The sequence below is a fragment of the Lissotriton vulgaris genome, chromosome 7 (genome assembly GCF_964263255.1).
Source record: "Lissotriton vulgaris chromosome 7, aLisVul1.2, whole genome shotgun sequence".
Taxonomy (NCBI): domain Eukaryota; kingdom Metazoa; phylum Chordata; class Amphibia; order Caudata; family Salamandridae; genus Lissotriton; species Lissotriton vulgaris.
Genome location: NC_141695.1, coordinates 1730612278 through 1730624706, shown reverse-complemented (window position 1 = coordinate 1730624706; position 12429 = coordinate 1730612278). Strand labels below are relative to the sequence as shown.

General features: G+C 39.6%; 1 protein-coding gene across 1 annotated transcript in view; it reads left to right on the top strand.

The window, feature by feature from the left end:
* The window catches only part of LOC147706481 (alpha-2-macroglobulin-like protein 1), a 690635-nt gene that overhangs the window by 37340 nt on the left and 640866 nt on the right, over window positions 1-12429 (top strand). Inside the window, exons 4-5 of the mRNA XM_086929617.1 lie at window positions 1916-2058; window positions 3044-3193. Coding sequence (XP_086785743.1) covers window positions 1916-2058; window positions 3044-3193 — 293 coding nt within the window. The remainder of the gene's footprint in view (window positions 1-1915; window positions 2059-3043; window positions 3194-12429) is intronic.

Here is a 12429-nt window from a genome sequence, read left to right as displayed (position 1 = left end):
TGCGGCCAAACGCCTTCTCGCATCCTAACGCTAGAGGCGGAGCAATAGGGAGGGATAGACAATACAAACAAATAAAGAAGGAAAAGAAAAGGATCCTAAATAGGTGTAGACAATGAATGTTGAAACTAACAAAGGGATATCGTCATAACAATTTTATTCCTGGATTCCGTGGTCAGGATTAAAAAAGGGTAAAAGTTACCCCCGGATGGTGGTGGCGTGAGTAAGTTATGCACTCTCCACCCCTCCGTTCTGCATAGAGGTCAACATGTTTCTGCCAGATCCCGTCTCTCTACCAGCATTCATCAGGACAAAAGGATCCCTATGCTAAATTTTCTTGCTCTTATACATACCCCTAGCATTACCCCTTTACTAAGTGTTACTCCACCTGTTAGTATGGTGCAGTCCAGTATACTTACTCATCTATAAAATCTGTAAGTGAAGAGAATAAAAACAAACATAGAAAGTTTGTACAGTACTGAGCAGACAAAGAACATAAATAATACAAGTGAAAAAATTGTGCTCTCAATGATACCTTATAAAATCAACCAACTTGGTGCGACACGGCCGTCCTATTAACTTAGATTATACAACCTCTTATTTGGGCAAACAATGGCCCTATTTAATTTATTATGAGCACTCACTGCGAATGTCATATTAGCAAACATTATGTGCCTATGTCCCAATGTTGGACTAAATCTAGTCTGGGAAAAACGAACAAGCGATCTGAGAAAGAAGCATCTACCTGGATGAAAGTGTGACTACAGGGGGTCTCTCCTTGTCTCTCGCAAGTTCTAGTAATGTTCTAGTGTAAACTCGTATTGCGGAAGAGTGTTACTTAGGGAATAACTCGGTGTAGCAACGATTTTTCTTAGACAACCACACTCCAGGTAAAGAGGTGACTATGTTTTTGGGATCAGAAAGGTCCTGACGAAGGTCGTTTGACTCTATACTTTATGCACTTAACGATGACTGAAACATATCGACAAATTGGCAGTAAGGAGGGGTGTAAGGAGTTCATAATCTCTTCCAGTCACCACCATCCTTCACGTTTTAATCTTTTGACGGAGGGTCTAGGAATAAAATGTACGCATTTTGACACCTCCAAGATAGTTTTGATTCAAACTGCACTTCCTCTTTCCGTGATCCCAGTCCGTTTCTTTATATATTTTTAAATGTTGTGTTTTGTCTGCCCCTACCCTACTGCTCCACCCCAGGCGTTGGTCTGCGCAGGGGTGTACTGAAGCAGCCCTATGTTGAAGCATGTCACACAACTGTGTGAGTGAGGGCAGTTTTTCGCACAGAGCACGTGTCACCACAGAGACATATATTTTATCACTCTCTACTCCTTTTGGTTTGTTACACTTTATTTACAAACATGGTTATTCTTCTGGCTCAGTTGAGTCTTTTTCACTTTGGTGCAAGATAGGAATATGCTCAAGTGACAGGGTTGATGTTAGGGTCACTAATGAATTGATTAGCAACTGGAAGATTGGTTATTCTTAAAGATAGGGTTGCAGATCACACAAACAAGGGAACGTTTTAAGAATTCTAGATTTATGTTTTTTGAATAATACTGGAATGGGTTAGGAATGGTTTGTATTGGGGTTAGTTAATGGGCTAGAGTTCTGCTTTATGTTAGGAGATTTGTTTGGAGAGAAAGGGAACATTGAATAGAGAGCAATGTCTAAGGTTGCCGTTAAGGTTAGAAGCTGGAACTGAGATATAGTAGGTGGTTAGAGAGAGCCTGTCGAGCCTTGAAAGAGCTGGGTTGGCCTGGTTTGTAGGGGGAGTTAACAGTTTGTATGTTAAAGTTAGATAGAGGAATCATCCCATTAACCATTGGAAAAGATACGTTTTTAGCGATTGTTTGTCAAATTTTGAACTGACCATCAACTTTTCTTTCACTTTGTGTCAGTAAAAGGATCCTTCACCATTGCTGTGACCTTCAACCACCTCTATGCACCATTTGCCCAGCTGTTGGTATTTGCCCTGTTTCCTAATGGAGGGATCACAGCTGACACTGTTCCACTAGATGTATCCTTGTGCTTCGGGAACAAGGTCAGTGTGAGATAATTGATGGAAGGGCACATTTTCTTTATCTTTTCCTTTATCTGCTTATTTCTTTGTTACTCATGGGTCTCATAGAGAGCCTCTATCATTTATTTCAATTTCTCAAACTAATACCTCACTGCTATGATGTAGCAGCAGTTGGTAACAACACTGATTACCCACTGTTGCTACGTTATAAAGGCCTTCCAGGCTAAGGCCACTGGGCTTTCTGAAAGCCTATCAGTGCAGCGTTGTTTGTCTACTTTGACTAAGAGCAGAAAACAGGAGGGGGCAGGAAAGGAGGGAAGGTGGTGGAAGCTGGTTAAGGATGGCAGGTAAGGATTTTTTTTTGTTTGGGGCAAGGAGGAATGGCCACGTTATACATGGCTCCTCCATTACCCCTCTACCCCTGTGCAGTAGTTAAAGGCAGGGGTAGGTGATTTTGGTGGCCATACATAGCATACACATAGAGATGGGTAAAAAGTGATTTATAGGGATGTTTTTCACTTTGTGGTTCTGAATGACATCATAAGCTATGCTCTTGTTGACTATTTGATGTCACCAACGCCCCTCAGTGTAATATTTGTTTCATTTTATCTTTTTATCTTTTGCAATTGTTTTCTTTCCTCTCTTTTGTTTGTCTCCCTGTTCCAAGTGTTTAATTCATATTTCTTTTTTTCCTTCCTGCATCGCATTTATTTCTCAACATGTTTTCCTTCCAGGACTCTCTTTGTTAATTTGTCTTTTTTATTAATCTCTACTGCAGTTCAAATATTTACACTTCTTTGTATCTCTGTATCCTGTTGCCTGGTGATTCTTCCTGTTTCAATGTTCTTCCCCTCTGTCCCATCTTCTTTTATCCTAATCTCTTTGCCCTTCTCAACTTTGTGAGATTACTCTTTATCCTTCAATTTTTCAATTTTCTCCTCTTGGTCTCTATCCTTCTTCACTTCCTCCTCCTATTCTGTTGTATTGACACTGAGTGCCTTGACAGGTGGAGTTGGACTTTTCTGCACCTGAGGACTTGCCTGGCTCAGATGTGACTGTCCAGCTTAAGGCGGCCCCTAATTCCATCTGTGCACTTCGTGCGGTTGACCAGAGTGTCCTGCTAATGAGGCCGGAGACAGAACTTTCCAGTATGATGGTGAGTGACATTAAATGTGCCTTCAACCAAAATGCTATTGTGTCTGAGTACAGGGCTGTCTCAAACAAGCTTCTGTCCTTAGCCCTGTTGTTTTAAAGGATGCCTCAACATAATTTCTGAGTATCTCAAGCCTCTCAAAATCAATATATAGAAATGACCAAACCTCTAATGATTATTTTTTTATTCCTCTGCAGGAAAAGCTTGGTGCTAAAAGTGTGGGGTCATTAGTTTTTTGTTTTTCAGAAACAATCGTGTGCTTTTTGGAGTTTGTTTCTGAAAAACAAACAAAATGTCAAACGTCAAACAGCCATCAAAAATGAAAGTGTCTGTCCACCAAACATTATGCACATTAAAAAGAACTGCTGTCATGGCATTTCCTTTCAAGGTACAGAGAAGACTGCTGGGCCAGCAGTCATATCTAAATTTGGTGGATGAAGTCCTTCAGGATGGCAGAGGTAATGTCGTCTGCCAACCTGACAGGCGAAGTAAGGCCTGCTAAACATTACATTAGTACCTAAGTCAACTGCTTACATTAGTAGTGATAATTAAGAATGTCTTCAAATCAGATATAAAGGGTTACATGATTTTACATGGGTCAACAAATTAGGTAGATACAACAAGATTAATGGAGGGGCAAGGACCCAACCCTGTTTTAGATCATTCAAAACATGAATTCTGCTTGTTAATTAAATACTTGTCTCCATTGTCACTTGTAACCAATTGTCTGCATGCAAGCTAAACCACAATTGCAACAAATGGTCAGGGGTATTCAACTTCTTTAGTTTTAGTCAAAGTTTTGACAACCCACTCAATCAAAACCACAACTAATATCAACATGTGCAATGTATTTTTTATATGTCCTCGCATACTTTTCCACACAGAAACTGTAGACTTAAAATATTGTCAGTTGTTGAACAGTGAGCTCAAAATCCAACTTGATCAGCAGGTAACAATTTCTTTTCAATCATCCATGTCTCCAGATTGTGTAGAATGACTTTAGCAAACTATTTACCAGTTGCATCCATCAACAAATAGGGTGATAATTCAATGGATTAGGCCTATCACATTTCTATACAAGAGTATATTTTGGCTTTCTTTTCATGAATCTGCAATTTAGTTGAACATGATTCATAAGGGAAAATGTGCTTGAAATAGCTTGGAAAATATAAAAAGGTACCTCCTCTAAGCTCTGCAGCCAGGAATTATAAACAAGTATTATGATGCTAGAAGTGATTTCATTTGCAATTTGTTCAGTAGATAATAATGGTGACTTAAATAGTTGAAAGTAAGTATCATAATTTCTATACATTGTCTTAATGTGAGCACACCAGATGGATTTATGTATTGGAATGTTTGTCACACTTGGCAGAGAATGTAGAAGGCCCATTTCATCAGGCAGGAGGGGTTGCAGTTCCTCCGCAACATCAATAAACTTGGTCAATGCCACAGCCTTGCTGAAAAGATACAATATCAACAGTGTACCCAAGATATCCAGTGATGCAGACATGAAGATTAAAATGAGATCAGATCAGGTCACCAGTGTGGCAGCTGACACAGGTGCATTAGCCCCCTTTTGTTATTTCCATAATGTGGTCTTAAGAAGTTTGCTCGGGCTAATTCCAGCTAGTCTAATGCTGCATATGATGTTTGCAAAGAGATTTCAAACACTTCATTGACCTCATTAGCAGCAGCAACAACAACACCAGAGGATGTCATATCAGTATGGTCGAACACCCACAGGAAGAGGAGGCCAACACCCGTCTGTGGCCTCAGGTTACTCTCCTGGTGAGACTACCGTCCACTATTCCCCCCTCCTCTGTCCTCCACTTCATAAAGGAAATATCACTAAACATCTATAAGCGTGGTAACTTATCACAAATGCCAGATGGGTGCTAAATACTGTGCAACATGACCATTCCCACACGATTAATCTACCTCCACCAGCAATACCACCAAAACAGTTCATCCAGTTCGGACTCTTATATCAGGAGTTCAACATCCTGTAAATGAAGCTAGCTATGGGTAGGTTACCCACCTCCCAGAAAGGAATGCACATGTTTTTTTTTTAAATTCCTGTTACTTTTTGGTTAAATTGCTGACCCATTCGTGACCTAAAAACAACCAAGAGGTGGATGAACAAAGTAAAGTTTAGGATGCTATCCCTTTAACAGATCTACCTTCAAATACATCAAGGACATTGAATGTGGGCCACCGACCCCATGAGTGCATATTTCTATATCCCAAAAAAGAAGCAGCAGCAAATGTCTTACGGTTTCAAAGAGCCAGTGATCACTACGAATGCAAATCACTGCCATTGATCCACAGATCAGAACTGAGGGTCTTACGTAAGTGACTGGCAGTTATGACTATAAACCAGAGAATAAAAAATCATTTGTCCGTTTACATCTCAGCAATTGGACATCAACGCCTTGATTGTTCAGTTAACAATCTAACAGTACCATTCCCAACTCTTCACTCTATGGCCTTGCATATCAGTCAAGCAAGGTGGACATCAATCCCCACTCAATACATCCACTGCCTGTAGGTAGCACTGGACACTCAAGAAGAAAGACTGTATCCATCAGAGGGCAGACTAGCTTATTATGGCCAGAAATGTCAAACATCAAATTAGGTTTCACCAAGCTGTTTTTGTGCTGATGATTGTACAATTGAATATCAAGAATAGCCTGGACATCATCGGCAAAATATCAAGCATCATCGACAAAATATCAAAAGATAAGCACTTATAAAGGAAGTATGGATTTACTATTCTTAACTCCATATCTATGTACCTTTAAGACATATATGTATATTTATATTCAAGGTACATGTATGTGAAGTCAGGTATGGAACATCTATCCGTACTGTTCTGTTATTTTGTCCCTTGATATTTTGTGCACAACACTGTGGTCCCACGATGTTTCCCATTTGGTATTCAGGGTGCACACCGATGCTGATGGGGTCTTTGACATTGATCAGGTCCTCAACGATGTAGACTTTTAAGTCAGAACTTTCCTAAAAATAATTTTTTTCGTTAGTTTATTTATTGATTTTCATAGTATAACAACCATAAGATACATCAGTATTCGCTCATTGTTACAGAATACATGGCATCAATTGGATACAGCGCAGCTCAGTTCTGCAGTGATAGCAAAACACAGATCATGGTAGTGACATACAGTGTGTAGATTAATGTCATACAGAATGCCATTAGTCCCTTGTCTTAGTCATCATATATTCAGTGAATGGACCAAAAATGTCACATGGCCGTGTTGTACTGGGCAGTTCTTCAGCATAACAGGTAAGTTGGTTACGTCAATATGCTATATCTTTTAACCCTTTTGCTGCGGCGGCTATTCCGCTGCAGCGCTAGCAGGGCGGGGCAGCCGCGCGGCGGCCGCATGCTGGTGACAGAACCGCTCCATCACCAGCCGCGGTTGAGCTGTGCTCGTGACGGAGCGGTTCCGTCATGGCCCGCCCCGCTCAATAGAACGCACCGCGAAGGCGCGGCGGCCAGGCCATGACGGAACCGCTCCGTCATCAGCACAGCCCAACCGCAGCTGATGACGGAGCGGTTCCGTCATCAGAATGGAACGTGTTAACCAATGTTCATGTTTGGGCGCAGTCTGCAACCTCAGTGAATTGAGACCCTACGCTTCGCCAAGGGCAAAGCTATGGCCACCAATCGTTGATGAGCAGCTTTAATTTTGAGCACATTTCCTAACAAACATATTTTCATATGACATTCTATCTGCTCACCCACCATTCCTGTTGATGTACCTTTGACCTTCCCCCAAAAGTAAGATACCTTCAGACAACTCCATGCTGAATGCTGGAAGTCAGCATTGTCCGCACCACACCTCTTACAGCAATGTGAGCCCAGCAGACCATATTTATAGAGTTGTGCTGGTGTATAATACATTTGGTGTATATATTTATAACGAATGAGTGGCTAGTGGCTGAGATAGAATACTATTACATTTTTCGATGGGGCCTAATCTACCATTCATCGCATCAGTCTGGGAGGTTCTATATAATCGAGTATCTTGTGTATATTAGTTGTAGTGCTTCCAAAGCTGGTGGTTCTTCAGGAAAACATGGGTACATTGCCCGCAATGCTGCTAGTAGTCTACTATATATAAACGTTAGCATGACTAACCCTTCCTTGTCTCCTATAAAGCTAGAGAGCTCCAAAAATGTCCTGTCTGGATATATATCTCCTATGGGGTAAACAATCAAAATATGGAGTAAAAAATATTGAATGGACATAATATCGAGTTTAAAATATAGAATGGACAAAATATCGAATGGACAGAATATAGACATCAAAAATATCGTTTTTAAGGTAATTAATGTAATATCGAATGTTAAAAATATAGAAAGTTAAAATATCGAAGTATATAATATAGGTTATTAAAATTATCGAATTTTTAATAATATCGAATTTTTTATAGTGTTTTTTATGTTATTATATGTGTGAAAAGTTTGTATTTATGTTATAATTTATTTTAATTAATGAATTTTGTTATTTTAATTTTTGCATAATTTAATTCTGTAGCGGGTTGTGGGTTTTTAGGGGAATAGGGTGGGAAGTAATTTAATTATAATTAATTAAATATGTAAATTTATTTATTGGTATTCATTTTTTATTAATTGTTAATTAATTTATATTTGGTAATTAATTAAATTTGAATTGGCAATTAATTAATTGATTTATTGCTAATAATGTTAATTTTACTAATTTATTTTCTGCAGCGGGTTGTGAGTTTATAGGGGAATTGGGTGGGAAGTAATTTATTTATAATTAATTAAATATGTAAAATTATTTATTGGTATTTATTTAGAATTAATTGTTAATTAATGTTTTATGGGTAATTAATTCAATTTTAATTACCAATTAATTTTATATAATTGATTAATTGCTAATTCTGTTAATTTTACTAATTTATTTTCTGTAGCGGGTTGTGGGTTTATAGGGGAATAGGGTGGGAAGTAATTTATTTGTAATAAATTAAAAAATTCAATTTATTTAATTGTATTTAATTTGAATTGTTAATTAATGTTTAATTGTTAATTAATTAATTGTTAATTTGTAATTGATTTGTATTAATAGGTAACTAATTGTAATTCATTTTAATTTGTCATTTTAATTGATTAAATATTATAATATATTAAATTGGTAATTACTTTTAATTAATTTTGTATAGATATTAATTTATATTTCTTTAAATAATATATGAAGTATTTACATTCCCTACTGTTGCACTCTTTGGAGTGGGAATACTAATTTTTAGCACTACGCTATCCAACGCTTTCCCTACTGTTGCACTCTTTGGAGTGGGAATAGTAATTGTAACCCTGCGCTATCCAATGCTTTCCCTACTGTTGCACTCTTTGGAGTGGGAATAGTACTTTTTACCCCAACGCTATCCAAAGCTTTCCCTACTGTTCCACTCTTTGGAGTGGGAATGGTAATTTTAACCCCTACGCTATCCAACGCTTTCCCTACTGTTGCACTCTTTGGAGTGGGAATAATAATTTTTACCCCTACGCTATCCAACGCTTTCCCTACTGTTGCACCCACTGGAGTGGGAATAGTAATTTTTACCTCTATGCTATCCAACGCTTTCCCTACTGTTGCACTCACTGGAGTGGGAATAGTAATTTTAACCCCTAAGCTATCCAATGCTTTCCCTACTGTTGCACCCACTGGAGTGGGAATAGTAATTTTTACCCCTACGCTATCCAACGCTTTCCCTACTGTTGCACTCTTTGGAGTGAGAATAGTTATTTTTACTCCACTATGCTATACAATTCTTTCCCTACTGTTGCATTATTTGGAGTGGGAATAGTAATTTTAACCCCTACGCTATCCAATGCTTTCCCTACTGTTGCACTCTTTGGAGTGGGACGAGTACTTTTTACCCCTACGCTATCCAACGCTTTCCCTACTGTTACACTCTTTGGAGTTGGAATAGTAATTTTTACCCCTATGCTATCCAACGCTTTCCCTATTGTTGCACCCACTGGAGTGGGAATAGTAAGTTTTACCCCTACGCTATCCTACGCTTTCCCTACTGTTACACTCTTTGGAGTGGGAATAGTAATTTTTACCCCTATGCTATCCAACGCTTTCCCTACTGTTGAACTCTTTGGAGTCGGAATAGTCATTTTTACCACTACTATCCAACGCTTTCCCTACTGTTGCACTCATTGGAGTTGGGAATAGTAATTTTAACACTCTTGCTATGCTACGGTAATAATATTGTATATTTTTTAATAATATTATGTTAATATATATATATGTTTTAACAAAAAAAAGTATTATTTTTTTTATAACTTAAATTAATTATGTAATAATTTTACGGTTATTTAAGTATTTTTAAGTATAATTTAGTTATTTATTTTTAATTTTTTTAAATTTTACATTAATGTAATAAATTCAATATTTATACAAAGTACATATTTTTAAACGATATTTTTGATTCAATATTTTTGTACTTACCTGTTTGTAGATAGCACTTCGATATTTTTGTAGTCGATATTTTGGAATCAATATTTTAAATGCCTATATTTTTGTAGTCGATATTATGTCAGTGATCCCTCCTATGGTGTGTATACCTGCATTTTGCATAACCCTTAGGGAGCCTGTTTAGCCCGTCACAGATAGCGCTGTATGATGTACCAGCGGCATTTCCAGTGCATATCGCGGCAATCGCTGTGCCCGTTTCCCCAGCTCATTCCAGGCGTGAGTTGTACATCGTACCGTATCGACTTCGTCCTTTTCAAATGTAGTGGTGTTGTTGACGATCATTGCTTTGAGTGGTGTTGGGTGAACAGAGCACACCTCTACCGCCATATGTGGTGTGTATTGTGGTGCATGTTGCCAATAGTAGGCGTATTGCGCACAAAAATAATATAACTGCAAATCCGGCACCGTGAACCCACCCATCTCGTACGGTAGCGTCAGCACCTCCCATATGACTCGTGGTTTTTTACCTCCTGAAGCTAGTGTAATTAGCGAGGTGCATAGTGTGTTAAAGAAATGTTGTGTTAATTTAATGGGAATATTCACAAATAAATATAAGAACTTCGGAAGGACTATCATTTTGTTGAATTCTATTCTATCCGCAAACATTAACGGTAGCTTGATCCATCTGGATACTTGCTCCGTAAGTCGGGAGATCGCCGTTCCATAGTTTGTCCGTATAATTACTTGCGGGTCTCTGTGAATCCTAATACCCAAGTACTTTACTGGATCCGTCCCCTATTCTAGCGGATATCCCAATTCAACCCGCAACATGCATTCTGTCAAGGAGAACACAAACAACTTATTTCAATTGACTCCAAGACCTGAATGCCATTCAAACCTGATATACTCCCTAATTTGCCACTCTGGGTATACAGCTGGTTCGCACACATACACCATGTCATCTGCATACATGGATACTGCCAGTGGCCTCTGGTAGAAACGCAGCACCGCCTGTGCATACCGTTGACACAATATACAGGCCAGCGGCTCCAGCAGCACCGCAAATAATAAAGGTGAGAGGGGGCAGCCCTGCCTTGTACCGCTTCGTATCTGGATGTGTCAGACTTCTGCCAGTTAACTCGTACACGTGCTACTGGATTTGTGTACAACAGCTTGATCCAGTTTGTATAAATGTGTGGCACCCCCATACGGTGTAACACTGCTAACATATATCTCCAGGAGATAGAATCGAATGCCTTAGCGGCGTCTAGTAGGACGCCGCCGCTGGCAATGTTGGTTCCTGGAGGTGTAAAAAAGCGAATAGTGTCCTCAGATTGTGTGCTGTGGAGCGAGTGGGGATAAACCCTGATTGGTCAGGTAGCACCATGTCAGGTAGCAGTAAATGCAGCCGAGTTGCCAGGACTTTCGCTAAATCTTTACGTCTGTGTTCATAAGTGAAAGGGGTCTATATGATTTGCAGCTATCTGGCACCTTCCCCGGTTTCAATAGAGCCATGATCAGCGGTTTGTGGAGTGTGTCTGGAAGTCGTTTCTGCTCATATGCTTCTTTGTACATTTAGTGGAGGTAAGGCACCAGTATGTCGATCTACTCCTTGTAAAATTTTGCCAGCAGTCCATCCGTGCCTGTAGCCTTGTCATTAGGCAGAGCAATTATAGCGTCTCGCATTTCATCTGTCAGTGGGTGCATTAGAAAATCTTGTTGTCGTTGCAACAACCATACCAAGGCTATGTCCTCTAAAAATTCTTCTGCTGCTGTTTGTCTACTGTCATACATAGCTTTGTAGTATTGAACAAAGGAATTAAGAATGCCCGGCGTGTCACAATGAATAGTCTCATCTGCTGCAATAGATTTCACTATATATTTTTTAGCCCATGGTTCAGTAATTCTGGCAGCTATGGTCCTTCCAGGTCTGCCCCCCTCTCCATAATACCGGGCTGTCCATCGTCTTGACATGTGCCTCACCTCTTGGTCTGCTAGGTTGTTATATTCGGTGACTTTCGATCGAATGGTAGCTAGTGTGGTTCTATCTGTCGTGTTTTCATAATTTCGTTCAAGTAGCACCAGTTCCTGCTCCAGCCTTTTCATAGATCCTCGTAAAGCTTTAAGCACTCCAGCTTACAAGCATATGCATTCTCCACGGATTGTCACCTTGAATGCCTCCCATAATGTGCCAAGCTTTGTACTGACCCAATATTATTGGTAAAATAGTTTTCAATGGCTTCCCACACCCCCTCACGGAACACCTGGTCTTGCAGTGCGGAAGATTGCATCTCCATTGAAATTGTGGCAGTGTCTACGTGGGTATGATCTTGTTAAGCAATATTGGGGAGTGATATGACAACGTGCAAGGCAAGTGGGTAACTTTGGTGATCCATGAGTTCACATCACCCGTGGTCAGCCAGTACTCAAGGCACGACCATGACTGATGAGTATACGAGTGGCATGTACCCTCCAGCACCTCCAGATGCTTCAACCTCCAAGAGTCTAATAAATAAAAATCTTGCAAGCCATCCTTGACAACTTGTGCGTCCTTTTTTACCGTCCTTTTTTACTGTAGGCTCCACAGTGGAGCGGCGGTCTAGCACAGGGTCTAATACCACATTAAAGTCACCTCCGCAGATAATCGCAGCCTGTGGCAATTTCTGTACTTTACTCCACAATGCCTCATTGAAACCAGGGTTGTCTATGGTAGGCCCATATATATTGACAATAGTCAACAATGTACCACACAGTCTCCCATGCA